This window comes from Labrus bergylta, chromosome 6 (assembly GCF_963930695.1).
Source record: "Labrus bergylta chromosome 6, fLabBer1.1, whole genome shotgun sequence".
Lineage (NCBI taxonomy): Eukaryota > Metazoa > Chordata > Actinopteri > Labriformes > Labridae > Labrus > Labrus bergylta.
Genome location: NC_089200.1, coordinates 19,357,513 through 19,385,204, shown reverse-complemented (window position 1 = coordinate 19,385,204; position 27,692 = coordinate 19,357,513). Strand labels below are relative to the sequence as shown.

At 39.1% G+C, this 27,692-nt stretch overlaps 2 protein-coding genes across 3 annotated transcripts in view; one reads left to right on the top strand and one right to left on the bottom strand.

The window, feature by feature from the left end:
- lingo3a (leucine rich repeat and Ig domain containing 3a) overlaps positions 1-16,767 on the top strand; it is a 34,293-nt gene extending 17,526 nt beyond the window's left edge. Inside the window, exons 1-2 of one of the 2 annotated variants that reach the window (XM_065955935.1) lie at positions 10,306-10,532; positions 12,318-16,767. In XM_065955935.1, coding sequence (XP_065812007.1) covers positions 12,368-14,200 — 1,833 coding nt within the window. In that variant the 5' untranslated portion in view covers positions 10,306-10,532; positions 12,318-12,367 and the 3' untranslated portion in view covers positions 14,201-16,767. Of the gene's footprint in view, positions 1-10,305; positions 10,533-12,317 lie in introns of those variants that run through there. The other variant, XM_020632136.3, reaches the window with a different exon arrangement.
- A 4,676-nt stretch (positions 16,768-21,443) lies between these two features.
- nfil3-4 (nuclear factor, interleukin 3 regulated, member 4) lies at positions 21,444-26,487 on the bottom strand. Its single transcript, XM_020632157.3, has 2 exons — positions 26,350-26,487; positions 21,444-22,703 (listed from the first exon to the last, which is right to left on the bottom strand). Exon 2 carries the CDS (start codon positions 22,669-22,671, stop codon positions 21,925-21,927), a length of 747 nt encoding a protein of 248 aa, XP_020487813.1. The 5' UTR covers positions 22,672-22,703; positions 26,350-26,487; the 3' UTR covers positions 21,444-21,924.
- Between the last annotated feature and the right edge of the window lie 1,205 nt (positions 26,488-27,692).

Genomic DNA, 27,692 nt, shown 5'->3' with positions numbered 1-27,692 from the left:
GCGTGTATGTCTGTGTGTGTGTGTGTGTGTGTGTGTGTGTATGTATGATGATGTGAAGCGTGCTATGTGTGATGTCATCCTAATATGTCTCGTCTCTGCCTCTCTGGTTATGGCAGGGAGTGTGAGAGCGACGGAGAGGCGAGCCAATTGGCATGGAATGACTCTGAATTGAAGTGATGGCCAGTGACACAGCAGACAGGCGGGCCAGGCAGGAAAGAGATGCTGGCAGAGACTCTGATCACACTCACCTCCACCTCTTGATGACTTTTCTTTCTGACCCTTGCCTCTTCAAAGCTCTATTTAATACCGATAAACAGCTGTGATTGTGCATTTTCCTGAGAAAGTAAAGGTCACAGTCGTATTCAGGACCCTTCAGTGCTAACACAGTAGTCATATAAGCTTTGAAAATGACTCTTATTAACCTTTTTCCTAAGGTTGAATTTGTGCTTTAACGGATATTCACTCTCCAAGAGGTATTTTTATGCACAGCTTTTGAAATAGCTGTGGCTAAATTCCTCTGCATTCGTCTATTTTAGCATAATGGCTGAATCCTGATGATGGATTGTTATTATTTGTACAAATTTACAACCATCTGGGTATACCGTTTTTGATCCATTGCATTTGGAATTTGAGAAAATAACTGAAGTCATCAGCATCGAATTGCTCCCCGTTCTCTATTTCATCAGCATAAAATAAATGAAAGAAATGTGTTATACTGTAGGCTGAACAGGTTCCATGCATACTAAAGTTAATCATGGTAGAGGAGCTGACAACAAGCAGTTTATGATGATAGTCATAAAGTAATGGATGTTTCTGAGTCATCACGTATTTGATCAGGGAGCTTTCGAGGACAAAAATCTTTTGTTTTATTTTCTCATCTTATCAAAAGTGCCAGACATAATCAGGGCAGCGGCTTTATAATAAATTCTATTTTATTTCCCGTCTTTTTAAAAAGAGCCCCTAAAGATTTGGACAAGGACAAACAAAGATCTGTTCACTGAGAACAAAAAATCCCTCTGTTGTACCAGCTCCCCCAATTATGTCTCCTCAATCCTGTTGGTCTATGACTTTTCATCCCTGCTGAGGTGGTGTTAGTAGCCTGAGAGGCTGCCTGGGGAGGGGGCTGCTGGTTGACTGACACACTCAGATCACTGCAGCTTAAAGAGAGGATGGCCATTTAACAGGCTAGCTGCCAGTGGCAGCCTGTCCACATGGGTAGCTGGCTGAAGAGACAGACGGGTGTCTGACCGCTGTTGTCCTTCCAGTGTGACACCCACATCGTCGTTCTCATAGACAAAGTGATCCAAAAATCTCCATACGGCTGTTAATTATTCGTTTTTTTGCCAAAATGACATGGCTGTCATTTAAAAGGATTCCATGGACACTTGTTTAAAATGCTTATCCTGTAAATTATATTATTTAATTAACAAAATTGTTGTTTTGAAAAACAAGCATCATGTATGCTCACTAATTCAGTAATATGAGTTACATTAGATTGAGTGCAGTATCTTACAATCCTAAATGTTTCCAACCATGCCTTTCAATACAATCATACCCCTAACCACACCCAGAGGTGACACATCACAGAGGCATCATTAAACCAAATTAACCTGTAAGATTAGTGGGACATGAAGAGGGGAAAGAGATAAAAAAAACAAGTCTGATTTGGGACAAACAACTGTAAAGATGGTTGCTACTAGCTAGCCAAGCATCCTTTTTTTCTTATCTATTTATATTAAATATACTGTATGTCAGTGGATTTTGGTACCCAAAGGTCATTGTTTTTACAAACAACAACTTCCATGATCCTTTGCTACTTTAAGGGGTCCAAGCTTTAATTTTCGCTTCTGAGTAAGAGACCCTTATTTTCAGATATAACATACCGTGCGTGTAAACTATGTATCTTTTGTTTTTTAATCCCTTTAAAAACTCAAGTTAAAAAAAACCCAGAAATTGTTGGATGACCTCTTTAGCTTTATTAAGACTGAAAAGTAATTTGCTCAGACTTGATTGTCAGACTGTTTGGACGTCAGCTGTAAGCTAGTTAGCCATTGTCTTAAGGCCCTGACACACTAAGGAGATCGTAGGCGCCCTAGTTTTTGTGTCCAGCTCCGTCGCTACCCGTCGGCCCCCGTTAGCCTCTGTTGCCGTTGGCATTTTTTTGGCAGATTCAACATGTTGAATCTGCGTCAGCGGTTGGTGTGAAGAATCTCTATGATTGGCTGTTCAGAGGTTTCATTTATCTCCAGCTCTCGACACAGGTTCGGGTAAGCCCCTTGAGCATGCCCCTGAAGTATCCATGCTTTCACACATTCATTACGGTTTCTCCTTATTTGTCGCCTCCGCCTCTCCTTTTCCAAGGACTGACAACACCAGTGGCATTTTTTATTTTCTCTCCTATTAAAAAGGGAGGATTGTTGGCTTCATGGAAAGTATTCATGGCTTAATGATCAAATGTTTGAGGTGAACCATTAATAAGTGTAATAGGATTTTTTCAAATTATCATCAGACTATTCGCTGTGCGCTCTCAGGTCTCCTGAGGCCTTGAAATAAATAAGCATGGAATAAATAAGTCAGCCATCCGTGTAATAGGCCTACATTGATGGAGCACATTAATGAACTACTGTTGCATAATGTTGCAAATAAAAATGTGTTCGCTTGTATGTTGATTAGACGGCACTGCTCAGGGTGCTACAAGCGTTGACCAGTTGAGTGTATATGTGACCAGAGGAAGACATGTCCTCCTGCATTACAGTCACAGCCTGCCTCATAGACGGGCATCAAATGTAATGTTCTTTTGAGCCAAAGATCCGTTTGTGTTTACTCAAACTGAATGTGCCTGGATTGCTTCTGATTATGTGGGAGTATTTGTTTAAGACCCCAAATATTTGCTTTAACCTTCAGCTGTGAACACGCCTAAGAAAAAGTAGATAAAAAACACACAGGTCAGAACCCAGTCGTGAGAGTTAGAACAGCATTACAGACCAACAAGTTCTCTTGGATTTGAGGTGGATGATTTACATAAAGAAACCTAAATATTAACAGAGAAACAATGTTATCTATAGCAGGGGTCTCCAACCTTTTATTTATCTATATATACTGTATATATATAAAATGGGAATAGAATTCTGCTCTATCAATACTGTCACTTAAGAAGTCTTGCTTCCTTTTTCCTGTTCCTTACTGGATTGTGGATTTAACCTGTACGATTGTTTCAAGGGAACCAAAACTTAAAATATGTTGTTGCAATTTGATGAGAGATCCTAATAAAGTGGGGTGTTTGAACTGATGTCCTGCAAGTGGAATGGGTATCAAAGAGCAAAATTTGATTAACTCTGGGGTGCTTAAAACCCAAAACAATTTTCTCGAGTTATTAACCTTCCCCCAGAACCAGCCTCTCTTATAATACTTGAAGTTTTATATGAATAAAGAACACAGGAAATACAACCCAAAATCTTCTTGTATTTACCTTTTAAATCGATTGTGAACACAATTGAAAAACAACAACTCATCCACAGGTTCCCCAGAGATGATCTGATCAGACCTGCAAGCACTTTGTTGCATAAAACATTATGTTAAAATATGATCAATTCAAGTGGACATTGTCCTTGTTATAAACAGTCACCACAGTTAGTATTCAATAATGACCTCATTTTGGATGTTATTTTCAGAATACCTTGTGAAACATTTGCAGGCTCAGGAACCTTTTTCATAGCACTTTTTCTCCTTATTAAATATTTTTAAGAAGAACATAGAGCTGACAGCAGTCTGAGTACTCACTTTAATAAATGGACTGAGGGTGAAAGGCTTTTATCCACTTTGTGTAACGTGAAAATGTATTTCTCAGGCCTTGTTGAAACTTAAATGTTGCACAAAAAACAACAACTTACCAACTTAATAGCCTAATGGCAGATCAAGTTGAAAAGGAGCCATCAGTAATGTTTGTCTTTGTTGTTTGCCAGTGCCATTTTCTGTGGTATAAGTATCATATGTTAGCTCTTCTATGTCTTTGAATATGAGGTCATTCAGCTGCTGCTAAGGTCAAAGTCTCTATGTCAGTGGGACATGACCATGCAGTATAACCTCGTCAATTATTTAGCTCCTGTTCATTGAATCCTTTATGTTCATAAGCCATGTAACAGTTCTCGCTTATTAAAGATTCATGGCACATAGCAAGACACATTCTTAATCACTCCTTTGTGTCCTTTGGTTTCATTGCTTATGCTTTGCATAGGACACAAGTGCAACTTGGGAGTCTCTGTCACTGTAATCCATTATTATAATTAAAATCCCATTTGGCACCCTTTGACTAGGATTTCATATCAATCTGCAGGCAGGGTGTAATGGATATTTTCTTCATATCTGATGAGCCCACTGCGTCAGTTTTTATTATACAGGGCCCGAGGACAGAACCGCATTAAAAAGGTGGACTGTTTGCACACGGTGCCCCTAATCTATCTTCCTCTGACTTCTGCTGTCTCCTCAGTGCCATCAGCTACTGTGTGGCCGAATACTTACACGTACATGCTCATGAAAATGCCCACCAAACCAACTACTGCAGAAACTCAGATCTGCTCAGAAACTCAGGTGTTTATGCTCACATTTTTCTATTCTTCGCCCGACGACTTGGTGTCCTTGCCTGTGGGTGCCACGGCCCCGCCTGTACTAACGATCCATCACCAGACTGCAGAGTGAAAGTCTCTCTCTCTCTCTCTATCTCTCTCTCTCTCAGGTTAGTTGGTGTGTGTGTGTGTGTGTGTTTGTATAATGGCCTGTGTGACTGTGTGTGTTTCCTGCACTATTCACAGCCGGGGGCCTCTGGGTCTCCCCACACGGACATGATGGACACTGACGATGGCTTCCCTAGGCAGAGAGGGGATGAGTAATGTATTTTCTCTTGAGGACACACATACAAACACACACACACACACACACACACACACACACACACACGCACACAGACAAACACACACACAGGCACACAGACACACACACACATACAGACACACACACACACACAGTATGTGCTTATGTAAAACGCAGTGAGTGGGCATGGTAGGAATGAGCGTAGCCATTTGAGGAGCTTTTTGTGGATGTTATGCCTCGGCCTGTGTGCCTTTCTGGTAAGCGCTTGGCTACACCTACACACTCTTGAACACTCTTCTTGTTCATTTGTCAGCTGTATCCTACACCTGCAGAATTATTATGGGTCTTGCAGTCTCTATTCTGCTGTTTTATGGCTTTTTCTTGCTAGATATGGAACATATTATTTTCTTACATATGTGCTGCCATAGGCTCTTATGAGTAGCACATGGATTGCAGTGCATGAGAACAATACTTTGCCCCATAGGGAAGTTTTAGAGAATGCTTCTGTCTGTAATGTTAAAGCAAGGTTCTAGTGATGTTTGATATGTTTTCTTTTATTGTCAGTTAACCCCATGGAAACCCAAACACCAATGTATGGTGTATCTGCAGCCTGATTGAGCTCATTCCTTTTTTTTTCGGTGCATTCCCAACAAACTTTCCATCTCCAACCAAAGCACAGAATGTTCCGTGTGTTCTGTGTTTGAACCCCCCCACCCCACCCCCCCCCCCCCCCCCTTTCTACATCTTGGCAGGAACAAATTGGCCTACCAGAGAAATCTCTTAATGCATGGATGGGATTTTTCTAAAATAACATTATAAAACATCACCGACCTTTAACATCTCACATCTCACCAAATGTGATCTTAGGCACACGGGCACAGCTCTGCATTTGCATACACATTCCCAGTCTGCTAGCCGTCGGGTTGCATTTAAATCTCTATTCTCCCCACTCATATACACACACATTTCTGCTTGTTAGAGAATGAATATATTAATGGGGTATGAGCGTGTTTTTTTGTTTAAGTTTGAGCTGAACATCAGTAGTGCCCTCTGTCTGATCCCATCCTAATGTGCTTATGCTGAAACATGTCGGGGCCTGGCTATCTATTATTTCAAAAAGCTGAGAAGGACAACGTTTGCATTAGGGCCATTAGTGTAATTGAGTGTCTTTCAAGCCCTAATAGCGTCTGTTTCTACAAAAAGAGGTTGAAGAGGTTGAAGAGGATGGATTAAAGGTGGTCCCAAAAATAAATGTTTTAGCAGGAAGAGATGTCGAGAGGTGGCAGAACATCATACCGAGCCCCCTTGCCCCTGCAGCTCAGCAGCCCACTCTTCAGTCTAAATCAGGCTCTGCTGCTATCTAACCAGCACTTGGCTTTTTTTCTGCTTAAAAGTCACACTTCTCTCGCGACCTCTCCTACTCACACGGTTTCTTCAGCGCTTCGATGGTAATTGGGCCAAAGTCAGAGAGCAAATGAATTCCGGGTCACCTACTTTGCCATTTGCATTTTACAGACTCTAAACTTGGAGGACCCTCGCTGTCTGAAGCTGCATAGACTTTACACCGCTCCTCACTCTGAGCAGGAGGATGAAGGATGACTGTTTATGTTTTCAGCTAAAAGTAACATAATCATCTTTCATTTTGATCGGAAAAGATCAGGAATCCACGAAAAAACTCATAGCAATGAATGCAAGTTATGTAAAGAACAAGTGTAGTGTTCACATTAAGTTACACTAAAGACTGACTAAATCACAATGAATGGAAAAAAAAAAAGTAATGTACCTTTAATGTTAGCAGCGTGCAGACTTTCTACCTGTCAGATTGAATCCTGGATACACAGACCATGCACAGCTCTTGACCTATCACTTGATGCCTCAGTTAACTAAAAAACAAAAAGACACACACTTTAGCATTTATTTTATTTTAATATCACACATCATATCTTCATTGCAATATACAGAGTTACTGTACATTGCAGATTCTTCTTATCATGCAGGCTAAGTCTGCAGCCATTCTCCTGAAAAGACAGGGTATTCAGAGACAAGATCAGTTCAGTATGTAGAAATAATGAAGATAATGTAACTAACAACCCATCTACATCTCTGTTTTGTTCAACAGCCTGTATGAACTGTACGACCCCATCATGAAAGAAAAGGCATCAACAACAGCTCCTCTTCAGAAGTCTTTATAATGAAAATGTAATAGCATCTTATTTCCCATTGTTCTGTCAGCTCCTGAAGAAAGGCTGTTGATAACATGGCAATCACTGCAGTGAATACTGTATTCTTATGTTTTGTGAGGCTGTAGCTGATTGATGAACACAAACGTGATGTAAAAAATAAAAAGGTTTAGAAGCCGTGATTTGTTCAAAATAATTTACCTTCCATGTTCCTTCAGTTTCCTCTGTGTTACTTGGAAATCACAGCTGCCTTTTCAAAATTTGAGAGACTCTTTACCTGAAGCCTCAGGAATCTGTGCTTGTTTTTTTTTGATATGCCATAAAACCAACCCCTTTTTGGCTTTTAAGTGCTTCAGGCAACATGAGTGTATTTCTTGTTGCAAATGTGTCTGGTTTGTGTCACAATGGGAGTGTCAGCTCCAGTTTTAAGCATCACAGGAGCATCCAACAGCGGCATGAAGCCATCGTCTTTGATTTGTGCTCGCAGTCTGTCTTTCACTGTCATGGCAGCACAGTTTGAGACTCTTTCTGTAGTCGTGTGGAGTAGTAGAGTGGAGGACTTTGGATGGATTTAAGCTCCACAGGGATAAAGAAAACACATAATGTGTTTGTAATATTGGGCCATGTGTTGTGCTTTGCACAAGCAAGCTGTTTATTTAATTACGGCAGAGTTGTTTTTTGGCACTAATATTCCATGTCATTTTCTGTGTCTCACAACTATCATATCAAAGTTACACATGCACAAGAAGGTGTCGATATAAAAGAAATGTCTTTGCAAAAAGACCCTTCAGTAACATTTTAGTGAAAATATTAGGGAAAAGCTTGCGTGTAAATGAACACTTTTATAACCACTGCTTTCCAATGTGCTGCTTCTGCTTCAGGGTCAAGTCAAAATGTCTGCCATTAAAACCTGACCCTGTGCTTTAAAGTAAAAATATCTTTTTCATGCACTTGAAAGCCACCGTTAACTTGCTGATGATGGTGTCTCTTTAAGCCCTTTGACCACACTAAGTCTATACGTAAAGAGTTTTACAGTCTGTTGACAGATCAGGAGCCCAAATATATAAATCTGCTGCGTTCAATAGCTAAAACACTCTTCAGCGAAACTACAAAATAGATAGTTTAACCCAACAACACTGGTATTTGTGTAAAATATCGCCACTGCTTACAAAAAAAGCAATTACAAGGAAAGGGTATAAACCTGATCCCCCCCAACCTCAGTGGATGGATGGAAATTGTTAAAGACAAACCTTGAAATGGGAAAGATGACTTTCTGTAAGGCTTTGAGGAGCAACCTTTGTTAAGAAGTGGGACACATGGACCGACTTTGTTGAAGAGGAAGAGGACATAGCTTTGGACAATAATAATCATTTGTCTGGTTTTATTTCAAGCTAATTTTCCCTCAAAACATTTTTGTACTACTTTATTTGAGTTGTTTGTGCCGAAATGTACAGCACAACATATTGCTTGATCTTTTAATTATATTCCTGTTGCTAATATTTGATTGTATATAACTATATTTCTACTGCTATATTGTGTTTTAATGCAACTTTATCGACCGAATTTCCCTCCGGGATTAATAAAGTATTTCTGATTCTGATTCTGATTCTGATATAATTGTGAAAATTGACTCAATATAATTTTTTTTAAAGAGTACAAGTTCAGCAAGTCAGAAAGGCAATAACAAGGCCACAAATACTACAGCAACAAACACATTTACTGTGAGTAAAAATACATGAAAATACAGGCAAACTATTCTATGAAATTTACTGAGTGTAGCGCAGAAGTAGATGAGTCCATCTAATGGACAGGTTTGTTTTTGCTTATTTCAGGAAAAGGAGACTTAAAGCGGGGTTGGGTAGTGGGCTTTTCAAACATCTCCATGACAACATCAGACATTTTCCTTTCGAAGCTGACCTGAGCATTGCAGTTTATATTTGAGCTATGTATTGATTCTGCCTCGGAGCCATACTGTAGTTTGTGTACTTCAGTCTACCCAACATCCTCTGGCTTCAACTTTTACATAACTGAACTTAACTGAACATTTCTCTGCGAGCAAACCTTTGTCTGTTCAATGAACCAGACACTGTTTCCATACTTGTGATGTATAAAATGCACTCTTGTTACTTTAATACTTTTGCTGTAATTATTTTTACAGTGCTTCTGTTTCTAATGTATTCTAATTTAGTAGAACGTTATCTCTTTTGTTGAATTATCTTCACTCCTTGTACAAAAACAGTCCAGTTGTTTTTAATTCAGGAATGTATCCTTTTTAAAAGAAGAGCCAATGAAATAAGAAGTGTGCCTTGTGTCAGGACAAACGGCTCCTTTACGTCAGCGGAGCCTCTCCTCTTGTCTTCTGTCACCTGCAGCAGCTGAAGGTCAGCAGGGAAGAGCTCTGTTATACTTCTGCTGTGTAATCAAAAGATACGTTGGTTATTTTAGACTGCAGCTCACTAGCAGGTAACAGAAGCCTCTCAGGCAGCAGCTCTGTGTGCAGCTGGGCCCCACAGGGAGGGATCATGCTGTATACAGTAGAGTGCACAACGTTCCATCCACCTGCTGTTGACCTGTGCTGCATTAGCTGTCCCGGGCCCCTTGGCTTACTGCAGAAAGACTGCTACCAGATATGGCTTTGGACGACAGCTCATTTGACTGACATTTTGAAATGTGGGGTGGGGGTGGGAGGGGGATGTTTGTGGTTTTCTGTTTCAGTCTCTGCTCACCAGCTGTTTATGGAGGAAGGGAAATTTTAAAATTCTGCAGAAGCAGGCTTCATTCTTTTCAGCAGCAGTTTTCTAAGGAAGACTGAGACGTGCTGGTGTTTCTATGTACCTATAGAAACACAACAGTCTGTTTACATTATCAGCAGATTCTATTGTTTCCTCCTAGTAAGCCGTAAGAGAAAAATACAGTACATTGTCTCTGTGAGACAAAATCATAACCCATTGGGTGGAATCTGGTCCACTCAATAGAGAACAGAGGTTTTAATTATGACATCAGTGAGCTTGTGCTGTATTTAAAGTGAACTTTCTCCAACCAAAGTAAAGATAATTCAGATACTGTAATGTCTTTCCAAAGGTTGATTGAGATAGGCTATTTCAAGAGAGCCATAAACTAATCACAACCAGTTGACAGGATACTGCGTTGGTGTAAATGATTGTAAAGCTTTTTGTAATCCCAGAGGGAGCTATAAGAAGGATGAGAAATTACGGCAAGAGATGTCACAAGTTGAACATTTCTAAAAGGCTGGGTTCTGGAGTTACAGAAAAGAAAGGTCACAAGAAACCTGTACCCCTCTCCCCATATGTGTAAGGCTCGCATTTCAGTTACCAGCCAAGCGACTCAAACCATAGTTCTATTGTGGGAAATGCTGGAGCTGCCAGGATTAAGCAAGGAAGGAGAATGCAGGAGTGAAAAAGACAAAATCCTTGGTTCTACATCGATTTTAATATATGATCAAAAATGTCTAAGAAATCCAAAAAAGTAAGTCTGTTATTATTTATCTGCCTCAGGTGCAGGACGGGCTCTTGATTTTTCTATTGACCTTGTTAGACCACTAACTTGTTGTTTGTAGAGGTTGTTGGTGGGCACGCTGTCAACATCTCCTCGTTCATACTACTGATGGGTTTTTCAAAAGTCTGACATTTTTATTTTTTCTGCCCTAATTGAATTTGTATCAATGTTCTGCTCTCTCTAAGCCTGTCTGCCAGCGGCCGGTCCTGCTCAGACATTCAGACAGTTCATTTAACTCTGTGGCAGGTTGGCAAATGGAAGTATTTGTCTCTGAGCCAGGGCGAATTGTAAATTAGAACAATTGAAGAGGTGAGGGACATTATAGGAGTTATTAAATCATCTGTAGGCAGCAGATGGAGGGGATTAAGACCCCTTCAATAAAGTTAATTCTCTTTCAAATGGCGATCACTTCCTGTCTTCTACGATCTATTGATTTGGGGGATTTGGTGAATGGATTAGTGCAGGTCTTCATTTTACCTTGCTTAACATTATAATACTTCTCTGTTTTACTAGTTTTATCTATGGATGTGTATAAATGATGGGTTGTAGCTACAGATACGTTTTCATGTTATGTGTGCTATATGACCAAATGAGATCGTTATATTTTATTTTGGGAGCGCATTTTTCCAAGTTATTCTAGTGATATCACCAGCACATGTTTGGGTTGGGGACCCCTTAAACCTGTGGCTGTAATCCAGCTTCCAAAACAGCCCTTCAGAAACCAATGGGTGACGTCACTTTGACTTCCTCCATGTTTTTATGCAGTCTATGGTTTTAACACACTGTCAACCTCTCTCACAACTCAATTATCAGACTCTTATGGAATATGTTTTCTGGAGTTATTTTCCATCCCACTGGCTGGTATATCCCAATGTGTTCATAAACAGATTACCACTCTGCTGCCAGCAACACCCACCAGCCGTCAAAAGGGTAGAGAAATAGAGATGACTAGCATATGTGTGTATATCTGTGTGTGTGTGTGTGTGTGTGTGTGTGTGTGTGTGTGTGTGCCATATGAAATCCATAGGCCCGATCAGGCTAGACTAGCGCCTCCCATGATAAGCCTCATGCCTTTCAGACTTACACAGATGATGTGACGGACTCAAAGACATTAGTTGCTGAATTTACTGAGCCTGCTTATATGTTTTTATTTTCTCCTCCGGTGCTTCCATTTAATTTGGTAGTTTTGTGCTTCCTCAGAAGCATTAGTGGCCTGTTTGAGTGTATTTTGCAGGGCAATTTTCTGTTTAAGGCTTTTGAGAGGCTGCGATTGTTTTCCTTTTTCATGCATTTCAAGATGTCTCACATGAGGTCTCATGAATAGAAGAGATTTTCAATTTTCATTTAAAATGCATGAAATAGCTTGAGAGCAAAACAGCCACCAGATATAAAATGGACTCATAGCAATAAAGGGAATTTATATGTGTGTGCAGGCATGCGATTTTAAAACCTTACTGCTTACAAGTCACAGTTGACTATTGTTAAATCGACCAGTTTCAGCTGAATGCAGGCCCATTAACTTGGATCCCATAGCTTTAATTTCACTGCTGTGCCAGGTCAATTAGACTTAGTAATTGTAATTTCACTAATTTAGAGTGTTTAATCACTGCTGTAGAAGGGGAATTTAGTTTAATTAATTTGTCTTACTGTCTTTCTCTTTTTCTCTCCCTCTCAATCCTCCCTTTTTTATTTTTATCTTCCCATCTTTTTCTTCCTTCTCTTTCTCTCTCTCTCTCTCTCTCTCTCTCTCCTCAGGTGTCTGGCCCAGTGATTCATTCCCAGACAGGAGAGCAGAAGAAAGGACCATGGGGATATGCCGGGGCAGGGACGTAGGCTGGTTCCTTCCACACCTGTTCTGGCTGCTGATGATTGCAGTGTCACCTACTCATAGTCAAGGATGTCCTCAGCGATGTGAGTGCATCACAAAACTCAAAACAGTGTCCTGTTATGGTAAACGCCTGTCAGCAATGCCAGACAGCATCCCGCTGGACACCAAGATCCTGGACCTGAGTGGGAACAAACTCCGCTGGGTGGAGCATGGTGACCTGCTTCCATATCAACGTCTGGAGAAGCTGGACCTAAGTGAGAACACGATCAGTGTACTGGAGCCAAATGCTTTTTCTAGTCTACAGAACTTGCAGACACTTTCACTGAGGGGTAACCAGTTGAAACTGGTCCCTATGGCGGCTTTCTCTCGACTCTCCAATCTAACTTCCTTGGACCTGAGTGGAAATAAAATTGTGATTCTCTTGGATTTTACTTTCCAAGACCTGCGAAATCTAAAAAACCTGGAAGTTGGAGACAATGATTTGGTTTATATTTCTAACAAGGCCTTTCTGGGTCTGGTGGGGCTGAGGGAGCTGACAATTGAGAGGTGCAACCTGACTTCTGTGTCAAGTCAGTCTCTGTCCTACCTGCATAACCTGGTGACTTTGCGACTCCGCTATCTCAGCATCTCCACCTTAGAGGACCAGAACTTCCGCAAGCTCGGAAACCTGAGAGGCCTGGAGATCGATCACTGGCCCTTATTGGAGTACATTTCTCCTCACAGCCTGCAGGGTCTTAACTTATCCTGGCTGTCTATCACGCACACCAACATCACCTCTGTGCCCACATCCGCCCTTCGCAGCCTGGCTCACCTCACCAGCCTCAACCTCTCCTACAACCCCATCTCTATGCTGGAGTCCTGGGCTCTGCGGGACCTTGTTAGGCTGAAGGAGCTGCATCTTGTCAACACTAACCTGGCGGTGGTGCAGCCATACGCGCTGGGCGGTCTACGTCAAATCCGCCTTCTTAACTTCTCCACTAACAGCTTGGTGACCCTGGAGGATGGAGCCTTCCAGTCTGTGAACACTCTGGAGACACTGCGTTTGGATGCCAACCCTCTGGCCTGTGACTGCCGCCTGCTGTGGATTCTTCAACGCAGGAAGACCCTGAATTTCGACGGCGCCGCCCCTGTGTGTACAATGCCCGTAGAGGTGCAAGGGAGGGCACTTAACGCTTTCTCTGACTCTGCTCTGTTCGATCACTTTACTTGTCAGAAGCCGAAAATCCGCAACAGGAAGCTGCAGCAGATAACTGCCCGTGAGGGACAGGTGGTGTCATTTATATGTAAAGCAGAAGGTGAGCCAACACCCAATATATTCTGGATTTCTCCTCAACGCCGCCGCATCACCACAAAGAGCAGCGGTCGCCTGACTGTGTTACCAGATGGAACATTGGAAATACGGTACGCACAAGTGATGGATAGTGGAACTTACATCTGCATAGCCAGCAATGCAGGTGGAAACGACACCTATTTTGCCACTCTTACAGTGAGCGGGCTGCCACTAGACGCAGCCCTTATGGCCAACCGCACTTACTATGCTGGAGACCTTAATGACACAAATCTAAATGACACCAGAGTCTTCTTGAAGTTTACTCTGGACCTTAAAACCATCCTCATATCCACAGCTATGGGCTGTATCATGTTTCTGGGGGTGGTGCTCTTCTGTTTCATCCTGCTGTTTGTGTGGAGTCGAGGGAGGGGGCAGCACAAGAACAATTTCTCTGTGGAGTATTCCTTTAGAAAGGTGGATGGACCCGCTGCCAGTGGAGGACAGGGTGGGGCACGCAAGTTCAACATGAAAATGATTTGAATATGGGAATCTGTTTCTCTTTTTAGTAGTCTTTCCCTGATGCTTTTATAAGCAGGCTCTGTGAGGACAGAATGGGAAGGGGAAGTGAAATGAACCTTTGTGCTTGCAAACTACTAAATACGGTTATTTATAGGACATTTTATTGGAGACAATGTTTTGTTTTTGAAACTATTGTATTTAAGAGAAAAAGGAAATCTGTATGGATTTAATATATTTGTATAGCTTTGTTGTGTGTTCATATTGTTGTGCAGAGGAAAGCTGGATCAAAGTTAAAGATGTCTAAATGTTGTAAGACTGTTAAAGGACCAAGAAGCAAAAGCACTCCGAGTCCCATAAGTCTTTAACCTCGACAAAGCTCTTGCCAACTCAATCCTTCCTACCAACAAGGAACTCTGTCCCCTTCATGTTTAAAGGACTTCACCTCTGCTCCATCTGAGCCGATTCAAAGTCTCTGTTTCCAAACTCATGAATACATTATTATAGGTTGGTGCTCAGTGAATGCCAAGGACTTGCCAATAAGTATTTGAATAGTTCCAGCTACATACTGCGCATTAAGACTTATTTACAGTCAGGACTTTGGAGCACTCTTACGACATAAAAATGGAGGCTCTGCTTTTTTTGTGTGCTGAAACTAGATTTGTACAGAATACATTCGAGACTACTCTCTGCTACACTGCCAATTTGACCGTAAAGCACCATATAATCTCAATGCAATGCCATTCTCACCTGATATTACTTAAAATAGCTGAAATCTTTTTTTAAAATAAAAATGGGACTCGACATGATTTAAATTCCCAATACACATTGTGTGTGAGCAAAACAGTACACACAGAGTCACACTTGCAATACTTGGTTTTCCCTTGTTGTTAATATAAAATACACAAAAGTCGCCCATTTGTTCTTGAAAAAAGAGGTACATAAAAGATGAATGCATGTACAGTGTTGGCTCCTTACTTAGCTCAATGTGTATAATTTGTAAACTGAACATTTATTGGGGTGTTTTCATCTCAAAGTTGAAATTGATACTATTGTATAAAAAGCAATTTCCTGTATAAGATGTACTATATATTTTGTAAATATTGACATTGAAATCCTTGTGGTTGCTCATAATACAGTTCTACTGTCATTCTAATCTTAATTTATCTGAAATTCTCCCTTTTTAAAACAGTGAAATCCAGTCCAGAGCCTCACTCTTACCTTAAAAGGTCATCAGATAGATATTGCACAGAGACCTGCCTGCTCACTCTCTGAGCTCACACTGAATCATGAAGGGCGTTTACGTCACTTCCCTATTTTTTTGACTGTGAGTGACAGTGGGGAAACTCGGCTGACCAGCGGGGGAAGAAGTTAAATGGCTTCTGATCCGGACCTTGATGTGTTTGAGCCACGCAGGGAGAAAATGCTAATTTGATAAAGACCTTGCAGACTGGAACAAAGGTCATGATGAAACTGAGCCAGAAGGAGTAAGGAGCTGATGTATTGTAAGAGGAGATGACACTAAAAACATCTACACCCTATAAGATAGCTGGTTCAAATTTTGTGAAGGTTGAAGTTGATTGAGTAATTTTGCTGTTTTCATTTGGATAAACGGATTATTCATGAAATGAATGAATCTGAGATGAAAATAAGCTTTTCAGCATTTTAGAGTAAGCTGGAGATGTTTCTGTACTCTATTATACGAAAAGCAAACCCATGTTTTCATTTATAGATGAAAAGAGAGTATGTTTTGCAATTTCTTTCTTCTGAATATATGAATATGAAGTGGCAGTGGCAGCACATAAAAACAACACAAGCAAATGTGCCAATTATAGGCCTTGAGCAGCATCTGTTCTAGTTAAACAAGAAGCTTGGGGTAATAATTTTGGTTTCTCTTATAACTTAGGACAACATTTGGAGTTAGATTAAGAAACGTTTAACTCCTTGTACATTTCTTACCTTACAGAGTGTCTCTTGATTGGAACATTTAAGCTTTGGAAACATATAACACCAGCTCAGAAAACCATCTCTTTCTGTCCCTCTTCATCAACAGCAATTTTAACAATGTTATACTGCTGCCCCCTGTAGGCTACAGATGGTACTGAACTCTACATTTGACAGGGGATTTGACCCCTCCAAAACCATTTTTTTTCATAGTAAGCCATTTATTCAATTTCCAACTTAGCAAATGTGTAGATATAGATGCACAAAAAGTGTATGAGTTCATTAAAAATTGTGATTGCTTATAATAAACTGCAAAGATGATACCTAACTGATCTTACATCAGTGAATCTCTATTTTAGACATGTAAACAAACAATTGATGATATTTTTTTTCATTGAACTGAACTGAATCCATCCTGTAGATATGAAAGCCATTGTGTCTGAAAATTGTACTTTTTTTTATTGTATTGTTTTATAAAAATGAAGCACACTGTTTATAGAGCATGCTGTATTATCTTCTATGATGATGTCTTTGTCTCCTGTCCCATTTTTTATAGCAGTTATCTGGTCACTTGACCTTTATGGTGGCAGTCTGAGACGATGATTGAGAGTCAACAATAAACCTGTGACCCCGTCACTGTGAAATTTTGTGTTGAAATTTTCTTTTGATGTGTTTGCCCATGTTTGTACTTTTTCATGTAATTGCTTAGAACTAAAACACAGTATAAGTTATAAAATTAAAAAGTTATAAAAATTACATTTTATGAACAGAAAAAAACTTTTTTTGGATGCATTTTTCTATCATAGTTTTTTTTAACCCTGACTTTAAAATAATGTCGCCGTAAAAGCATTATTTATGATTTTCAGATCACAGAGAGTAACAGAAGCTGTTTCCTTCAATTGATTAAAATCTCTTTTCATTTCATAATCTCTCATCTAACCTTCACCCAAACCTGTTTATTTTTTTGCTTGCTTTTACCTCACATACCGTAAGTTAAGAAAATGATGGATAGATGGACTTTGATGCTAGTTTTCAAATCTCTTTGTTGGAGTGGGAAAGTTTCTCTTTGCTATTCTGAAGTCTGACTTTTAAAAATGTAAACACAACCTTGATAATGCACACAATAAACTGGCCAAACATGTAAATTTGAAGTGTTAAGTAGAGACATCAGCAAGATTAAATTAAGCAGTTATTTATTCACAATCTGGATTTAACAATATGGACAAAATATATTAACATTTTGATTTAGGAATAAAGTTATTAAACTAGGTGGAAATTATTTTTCCAAGAAAATTATTTATATTGGTTTTTAACACAGTTAGAGGACATCCTTAAATATTGTCTCACATATATTAAAAGTGAATGGAGTTTGACATAGGTTCTGGATGTACTTAAGTCTTCATGTTTTTTTCAGTCACATAGACTTCCAAACAGCTTCAACGACAGTCGCAGAAATCAGGAGCTCTTCTTGAGGAATGGACATCGTTCTTAAAAAATATAATCCATCATTTTGGGAAGAAATTCTGTTTATGAAGGGTCAAACATTGTCTACTTATGTCAGACCTCTCCCACCTGTACAGGAATGCTTCATGAAATGATTAGATTGATTACTCAGAGTAAGTTAGTACTTTTGTTTTTTGCAGATACTCTTTCCTCTGTGGAGACAAGTGATCAAGCCAGAATATGTCAACACAGAGCATCACAAGGCCCACGCACTGCGGGGGTCAAGCAGTCACACCAGAACCAGTCAGTCTTTAACCCCCACCCACATGTCAACCATATGGTTAATGACTCATCAAACCCTCACACCTTTGTCACACCTACGTGTCTACAAACTTTGGCACATCTAATCTGTCAGATTTGCATTAGCAATGAGTCTCTCTGCTTTTAGGTATTGAAAACTTGATTAAAATATCAAGTATTGCTCAGCATTTTCATGTCAGAGAAGATTTTTGTTGCTTGACTAAGACATGCACTACACCTGTAATGAAGGTGTAGTGCATGCACCTACATTTACATTCTTTATCAGCCCCAGCATCACTCATCTTTCTCCTTCAACTTTCTATCCCTCTTTTAGCAAAAGCTTACAGCTCCTCCCTTTCATAAATCATATCAGAAATATTTTAAAAATATTTTTCAATAGGGACAAGTAAAACATTTTTAATGATATTCTTGTTGTTAATTATGTTTTTATATGAATACTTTCCTTAAAGCTCGCTTAAAGCTGATGCACTAATCTGCTCTGCTTTGCTTTACGCCTGTCGTGACTCCCTTTGATTGATCATTTTCGACTGTACTGAATAAGGGGGGGGTTGCTGTTTTCCTTATGAATTAAAGAAAACAAAAGATGCAAAATAATTTAAATGTTCAGACGGTTTCAAATAAAGTTTATAAATGTACATCTAATTAGATTGCAAAATCATTACATGTGTAAAATATAAATGTGTCTGTGTGATTTATTTTCTTCATATACAGAGTAAAATGTGAAGCTACCTTCTGCTTTGTTACCAGTTGATCTCAGCAGAGGTGGTGTGATCTGGTGGTCTGAAGTGGAATGAACATGTGTCACCACTGAAGATGTATCATCAGCCGAGTAACAGACACCTACATCAGCCTGTGAATTTACAGCTTTTAGATGGTTCTGCCCTGCGTTTACTTATTTCTTTTCATCACTTTTCATCACTTATTTCTTTTCATCACTGGCAAGTGTAGTGCCACTTTATAGGCACTACACAGCGCCTATAAAGTGCATAGCACTCTAAAGCCCTCCTCTCTATGTCTTTCATTGGCTGAGGATAGGAAATTATGTGATGTCAGAGTAACACAAAGACAATACATACTTCTGCTTTACCAAAGTTATTTCCAGCTGTACTATGAGAACAAAGATGGTGTTTGAGTGATGTAACACCTTGCATGTCTCACATTCATGTATGTGTTAAAGGTGTGTGTGTGGGTAGTAACATTAATGAAACATGGTGGTCTAAATGAAATTGTAGTGGTTAACACTTTATGAACAATCCACCTACCAGCAGAGAGAACGTGTGCACCTCTCTTCAATAGTGCATGGTCTTCATGCAGATCAGCTCATACACTGCAAACAGCCTCTGCTTCTTTGTCTGTTTTTTTAAGGTAAAAATATATATCATACAAGTTTTTGTTCTGTTTCTTATCTTCTTTTGATTACACTTATTAATACATCAAAAGCTTCAATTCAGATTAGTAATTTTTATTCTAAAGAATAATGTTACGTCAACTGAAACTTGATGACAGTGGGAGCCTCACGTGTCCCTAACTCTCAAAATGACTTGAATGTTGTGTTATGCATCACACTATTTTGTGAAATTACTTAACTTCTGAGTAATTAGTTTCAGCCCAGATGGTTTAGTTGTGAAAGGCTGTGCTTTAGTTTGCTTGTTGTCTATGGGGAGCTTGTCAACAAGTTAAAGAGGTGTAATGCCAGGAATTTTTGGACCTTTTATTAGACATAATCCTATAAAATTTAAGACGTCTACCGGCAATTACAGATAGAAGTCATATTATAGATCTGCAAAAAAATATATTGTTGTTTTCATTCCAAATAGAAAAAAGGGGGTCGAGAATTCTGCATTTTTTGGTTTACAATAGGCTATCACAATGTGTTGCAGCTTTTAAAACATAACATCACTTGAAATCAAGGATGAGCCAGCTGTAAAAATGCACATGCAAAAAGCCTACATCCAAGGTTAATCTTGCCTATGAAGATGGTAGTTGCTATTCTTAAACCATGAATGCACCTTGAGACACAAGTTTAAAGCCAGAGCCCAGAAAAAAAAGAGTTGAACAACAACTAGTATACAAGATGTTGAATCAACACTGAAATGTCAATCTTTATTGTAGTTCCCATACAAATACAGAAAACAACACCAACAGTTCAAGCAGATATATTTCTAAGTTGACAAGATAGGCTATTTATATTCAGCAGAGTATAGGATTATAAAATGACAGCAAACAAGTTGGTCTTCCATTAGCCTATTCACAGTTGTACAAATCAAAGAATCCTGGTTTCTATTTGCATATATTGTCTACTTGCTTCTTAGCAGTTCTGATTATGTGTGCAACAGTAACGCGGAACTAGACGGAACACAAAATAATCAAATGTTAATCTTCCAATCTGCGGTCATCGATAAGAAAGGACTGCATAAATAGCTCAACCGGTATCTGCATACAAGTATATCAAACAACGCGCTTTTAGACTCCGTCTCTTATCTTCAGCTCGACCCGTAGGCTATGTTGCTAGTCGGACTGTAAACACTGAAGAACCCAGGTAGGCTATATAAATTGAAGTCGCCCGCTTTTTCTTGCTGCTACCCGCTGGCCACACCTGGAGCCTGGAGAGGATTATTTACGGTCACTCACAAAGGTGTCACAATCATAGAAAGTCATGTGACAAAACTGCAGTTGGTGGTAATCATAAACTTTTACATCTTGGTGGTGATGAACAGATTTCTCTCTATATGCTCCCAACTAATAAACTATCCCGAAGGACTTTGCTGGTAAGTTAAACTAAAAGTTAGTTAATTTGAAAAAACAAAGCAGGAGAAAACATACAAATGGAGCTTAAGACAAACAAATAATTTGTCTCCTTCACATTTAACTTGCTAGTATTCCGCTTTGACATAATTATCCTAATGGTTAAACAATAGGGTAAAACACAAAAATAGACAACACCTTTGTTGTGATCTGGTTTGCCGCTTAACCTGCAAATCAATTAAACTAAATGTGAAAAAGTAAGTTTGAAAGTACAGAAAAACGACTTGTTTTAAAAAAAAAGCTGCTTGCCATTTGTAAACAATCAGGGTTGTTGCTATGGTTATCCGCCAAGACTTTAAAGTAAATCAAATTGCATCTTTTTAAAAGACGTAAGTTAATAGTTTGTGTCACAGTGTTGTATTTTAAAATAACTTATTTTTGTTATAGTCTACGCCTATTGGCTAAAATAACCTACTGTCAACTATCCTAGGCTATCTTGTAAAACCTTGTTTTTAAGTTCATCATATTATAGGCCTACCATAGAAAATCTCAGTTCAAGCCATATGTTTGTCTCAGCTTTAAACATTGGGTTCATATAAGTGTGTCAGCTTTGTTTTAATACTTAGCCTGGTTACTATAGTAACATATTTACTTACACGCCAAGTTATGTTCATCCATCAGCTAGGATACTTGACACACATCACACATCTTGGTCTCAGCTTGTGTTGTTGGGTTCTTGTGTTGCCTTGGTTCTTATAATGGTTCTTGTGATGGTCGGGTTATATATGTCTGGTTGTGTATCGTGCACTTTGGGTTCTTTTCTGTTGAATTGTATTTAATTATTCTTAGTATTTTGCATTTGTTATATTCTTACTGTTGTTAATGTTCTTCTGTGTTTGGTTTAGTTTGCTTTGTTCTTGCTGTTTGTCAAAGCACTTTGTAAACCTGTGTTTTTAAAAGGTGCTATATAAATAAAGTTATTATTATTATTATTATCTGGCTCTGTCAATGTTTTTGCTGGCTGATAGCTATCCTTAATTGAGTCGTGTTATCTTACACACTTGAACACAGTTGAACCTGTATTTGAACTTCGATGAAGAACACAGAGAAGAGCTGAAGTAGGCGATGAATTGGGCGTCATGTGAACTTGTTCATAAATTGATTTTATTTTGAGGCTTACAGAATAATGTTATTGGCGAGATATTCATCGAATCAAGCAAAAGTAACAGTGTAAGCAAGAGTATCTGGTATTACTTAAAGAGAAGTCACATTAATAAAGCATAATTATTTGACAGTCAGTCAGACATGTAATGTCTTGGGGAAGAGTAGTTTCTGTCTCCCCTCGATGAGGTCTTGCGAGGTGGAGCTGAGCTGTACAGGGACATCTTCTCATGGACCTGCTCCTCCTCCTCATCTGAGATACCTCTGGTAGGAACGGGCTTCAGTATGGGAGGTGCAGGATGGAATGAGTGGGTGGGCAGCAGATTGTGTGGGTGGACAAGGGGAGTGAGGAGGCCAGAGCCAACAGTACCAGATGTGTTCAAATATGGATAACTTCTCAGGGTTTGAAAGGCATACGCTGGGAAGAAAACAGGTTGGCGGCTGGGGATAACAGAGGAGTCTCTACCATCCCAGTAGTAATCCCTATGCAGGGAACGGTGGTGCATGTTAGTGGCAGTGATTGGCTGAGTGCTGCTGTGAACATTTGGATGAGGTGGGTTACTCGTGAGGCCAGTGTAGGCTGCAGGACGGACCAGACCAAAGTGAAGCTTGATAGCCAGTAATTCTGCACTAAGCCTGGTATTTTCTTCCTTCAGGGCTATGAGATGACTCTCCAGCACATAGTCATTCAACCTCCTCTTCTCTCTGGATCGTTTGGCTGCCTCGTTGTTCTTGCGGCGTTTCTCCCAGTAGAGGGCGTCCTTCCTCTCCTCAGGTATGAACTCGCGTTTGCGACGGTGTCCCTTTCGTAGCAGCTCATTTTCTGCTTCCAAGATATCTTTATCTTGGCCTTCATGCAAAGGTAACCCCAGGGACTTCATGGTTGGTTAAATAAGTAATAATCAATAGAGACCTGAAATAAAAAGGAATAGAGATATGTTTGTGTTTGAGCTTGAGTAATATAACAACCTCCTTCATAGATAATATTAACCTTGTCTGATTTGACTTAACGTAACATACTCTTAATTTAACCTGGTGGTATGATTAAAGTCTGTATAAGGGATATAAGAAAATATACCATAAATGCACTTAAGCATTGCAATACTATAGTTGATGACACTATATGGAAACAAAACAATAATATATAGATTTTTAGTTCATTGTTCACAAACAAATACCTATTTTTTTGCTCATTTTTGATTTTTTGATTGCATTGAAAAGTGAAACATAAAAGCTCTGGCAGTTTTACAAACAATTATTTTGTGTTTGAGGCCTCTCAGCCCTCAAACAACTCTTCCTGACCTCGTCTCACCTTTTACAAGTCTAGGTCACACGACAATATGATGGGAATCTTGAAACATGTTACGTGTTATCATTTTTTGTCTTTTTTTCACAGTATTAGTGAAAATATTAGTTTTTTACACAATATTTCACACAAAACCTTTAACATACATTTATCATAACACAATATGCAGAGACCACACTTTCACTGTTTTTATAAATCAATAATAGTTTGTGAAAATGGAAAAGCACGTCATGTATTGACATTGCAGATTGTATTTTGAACGAGGTTTTCTTTTCTGTGGCCAAGCGGAAAGTAGCTCTTCCAGCTTTTTGTTCAGGTGATAAATTGAGCTTTACTACCATGTTTTCAATTTTTCTCCATTACTCTTGTTCTGGTGGGAGTTTGTCTTATCTGTTGCGGAACATAAATGCAGGACTTTATAGAAGCAGACGGTGGCAGTTTTTCATACTGCCACCACAAGTCTTTTTCATTTGCGTGGGTTTGTGGGTGGTTTCATGGGAAGCTGTGCAAAAAGAACATTTGTGCTGAAACCACAGTCAGCCCCTTGTGCATACAAACATACACAGAAGCACACATTAAGCTAACACTAACACATTTTATCTCATTGATGCTTTCATCACACCTTATTCTTGCAAACAACACTCTAGTTCATGTGACATGTTACACGTGTGATGTGACACAAACCAGCTGTCACTCAGGATGTCATACAAGAGGAACTCTTTAAAGCACACGCCATAACTTCACTGTCTTTAACCTCAGAAGTGATAATGCAGTGTCCCGTTTAGTTGTTAGTTCTCGTTTTCATTTCTGTTATCCTCACCTAGTGCAACATCTCATATTCACATGGCTTTATTTTTGACGTGCCAGTCAGACTGACTCAGAAGCATCAAAAGAGAAGCTTTAAAGAGGCTGTGCACCCTAAATGGTGGTGAGAAAAACAAAAGGTTAAAAATATTCAAGCTGGTTGCCCAGTGAGTATGTAGACCCACACCCTGTTGGTGTGCGTGTGTTTGTGTGTCTAAACATGAACACCTGCATAGTTGTGTGTGTGTCTGTGTGTCTGTGTGAGACAGAAAGACGAGGCGTTTTATACTCTGAGCTGCAGCAAGCATAAAAAAAAAAAGAAGCAGCAGGAAGAAAGAAAACAATAATCACTGAGGGAGACAAAGAGCGAAAATAAAAAGAGAGGGTTCCTGAGTGAAATCTCTAGAGGCCTGCTCACTATACCATGCTGCACATTTGCACCTGTTTCTTATTGACTATTTATATCCAGGCTGCTTTTTAGTAAGGAACTCTCAAACGTCTTCTTTTTCTCTCTATCCGTTTTCTCATACTCTACCAACTGCTGTTGTTAAAATTACTATCCATTGGAAGAGGAGTTGGTCAGTCCTTGTTTTGTGGCTTTTCACCCCGTTGTACATTAGTAGTGTTTCCTGTTAACTGCCAATTTGGAAAAAAGAGTGGATAAATTCTGTGTTTGGGTTTTAAAGAACTCAGTTTTTTGTTTGAATTGTCCGTTAGCAAATGAATGCCTTGAATCGCACTATTGAGTGCTATTAGTATATATTTAAAATGTAACGCATCATAAAAAGACAACATTGTTTTTCCTGCCGTTTCTACATGGAACCCAATCTGCATCAGGGTTTTAAAGTTATAATAAAATGAAGATGACAATTTTCTCACAGTCTGCACAGAATGTAAAGCTATCAGTGATATCTTGATATGATGGATTTAAGGACAGTACCTTTTATTTAAGTCCTTCTCTGTCTTTATTTCACCATATAGGAAATATATAACAATGACACGTTGTCGTAAAAGTTTAATTATGTTCAGATTTTTGTTCTCTGTGTGGAACGGGATGCTGGATGTTCTGTCTTACATTTAACTAGTACAGCCGTACTAGTGCACTGCATTGACAGTTACATACATTAAATCACCTTCTTTATTCCTTCATATACCAAATGATCTGAAGGTGTCGACGGTAGTATCTGTCGATAGATAGTTCAGAGGCTACATGATATGCCTAATTTTTTTTGGTGATTTATATATTATGGGAAACTCTGGTCCAGAGAGGTCAACTAAAACACCTGCATGATGACTTAAAACATCTGCCCTCCAAAACCGACTTTTGATGCTATTTTTTTTTTTGTTGAGAATGAAAATTTTGCTTTATTGGCTCAACTTTATGGTCTCGTGATGGCCGTTAATATACCTAACTATTTATAAAAAAAATGTAGTAATATTTCTTTCCTCTCATTTAGAAGTGCAATCTAACAAGACTACAGGCTAAATCTACATGGAGTGGTGTGAACAACAACTCAACAGTTTTAGTTTGATTAAAGGATTTCATGAAGAATTTGATGGGCAGATTTTCATGAGACTTTGTGTAGGTCAATGAACTGATGACTTTTTGGAGAGGATTAGGATCCAGCGTACAAACAAGTGATATGAGCAAATCTAATTTAGGAGGAAGCAAGACTATTGTCTTAGTGAAAACCAGCGTTCTTTCAGGGCCATATGTAGGGTTCCAAGGACTAAGACAATCTGAGAACATTATATCACACTGTATGTAACACTTCTAATAGATTTCACAAACCTTTATCAACGTCTATGAACTGTCACTCCTCCCTCACCAGAAACAAAATAATAAGGATTGTTTTTTTTTGTTTTTTCAAAACTATTCATGCATCTTATACAAAAAGGGTGAACGATAAACTAATATTTGACACTATTCTGATTACTTAGATATTTAGTATTTTTAGTGAATTCCAGCTTTGGCTAAAACATCCACATTACTTAAACAAAAAAAATAGTGAAAAATAGAAACACACCCTTTATAAAATACCTCCAAAATGATCTTGGAGAGATTAACAAGGTAGCAACACTTCCTCTTCCTCAAACCAATCTTGAAAAATATGAGGGCAACATTTTCAAGTTCTGTATTCAGAGTAAATGATTTTATTTTGATAATATAAAAGAGTACATGAACAAATTAGAAATGTGAACCATTCCCCTGCTTGTTGGTAAGATATGACAGAGATAAAAATAAAAAAATACAACATTTTCTGATCTGTCTTCAGACTTTACAGTCAACATGGTGTTGGTGTCATGAGCAAAAAGTCACGGTTTGAAATGAGTTTTGTTTGTTACTCTCTCTCCTTTGGTAGCTATCATCGTTACATCCCCTGAATCCAGACATCATTACAAACATGTTCCAAACCTCTTTGAGTGAAAAATTATCTTGGGGCCTTACCTTCAAAAGCTGGGTGCAGAAAGTCCACTGCCTACGACCTTATTCGCAGAAAGCTCGCCCTCACACTGCACTAATGACCAACTTTGAGCCGCTGACTCTCCTCCGAGACTGCCTCATGAGATTGATACACACTTTAGCAGAGGGGGGCTGATAATGTCTTGTTGCTTTTTGTATCCTCTCACCTCCCTCCTACTTTAAGTGTGTTTGTCTGTCCACCTCTGCTGTCACATGAAACGTGCCTGCTGTTCAGAATTGTATGATATTTGTGGTTAACTGCTGTCATTTTCAAATTACCATATTTGTTGTTCCGTCAGATCAAATAGCAGGGGGATATGCATTTATGACAAGTATACAGTAATATTACATGATTGCGTTATTCTGGCACAGGCCATTTGGTTTCTGTTTGCGGTGTGTTGCTGATTGTTACCTGTTCTGTAGCTGCATTAAGTTGTCTTATGTGGTATTCAATTACATACTTCTGCACACAGGCAATGGTGTTAGAAGTACTAATGGTAGAAGTCGTCAGGCAAAAATAAAACACACCAAAAATATACTACATTATGTGTCTCTCACATATTCAAAGAAGACTGGACTGACTTGAAGTTCTCTATTTTAAGTGTTAAAAGATTTTTTGCACCACAGATTGACACTTAATCAGCTTGAAGGTGCAAGTTTTGACTCTGGGTCTGCACATGTAATGTCCTCTTACTGATCGGATTTCTGACAAACACTCTGTCAACTTTGAAACACACTTTTTGTGCAGTAACATCATCCTCATGTCATATTGCAAAGTTCCTGAGGTATAGCAAACAAACATTAAATTTATGTTTTTTTTGTCTGTAAATTTGTTCAAGGTATGATATGTACAAATAATGGGCACAATGTAACTTTTTTTTAAGCATTATTTTGAAAACTTCAGTACCATCCATGGTACTGTTGTTTCCTTTAGAAATGTTTAGAGTATATTTGTCGTATTAAAGAACCAAAATGTATTCCTTCCAACTTTCTGTTTTTGTTTCCATAACATTTAGTATTGTTTTGCATAAAGAGGAATTAGAATGTATCCAATGGTATTTTAATAGCTGATATGAAGGCATTACAAAGACATTATCGAGGCATAAAGTTGTGCAGCATTCTGACAGGGAAAACTGTAGCAGGGCCATGTTGTAGCTCCCTCTGCTGGTGGGCTCGAAACACCAGCTGGTAGACTGAGGGGCAAGTTGTCATAGAAAAGCCGTTTGAGCTGTTCAACGTTTGTCATATTTAAGCTTATTTGATGATGCAGGTGCAAGTGAAGAGACTTAAAAGATCTGAACTGCTGTCAAACTATCAAATGGGTTAGT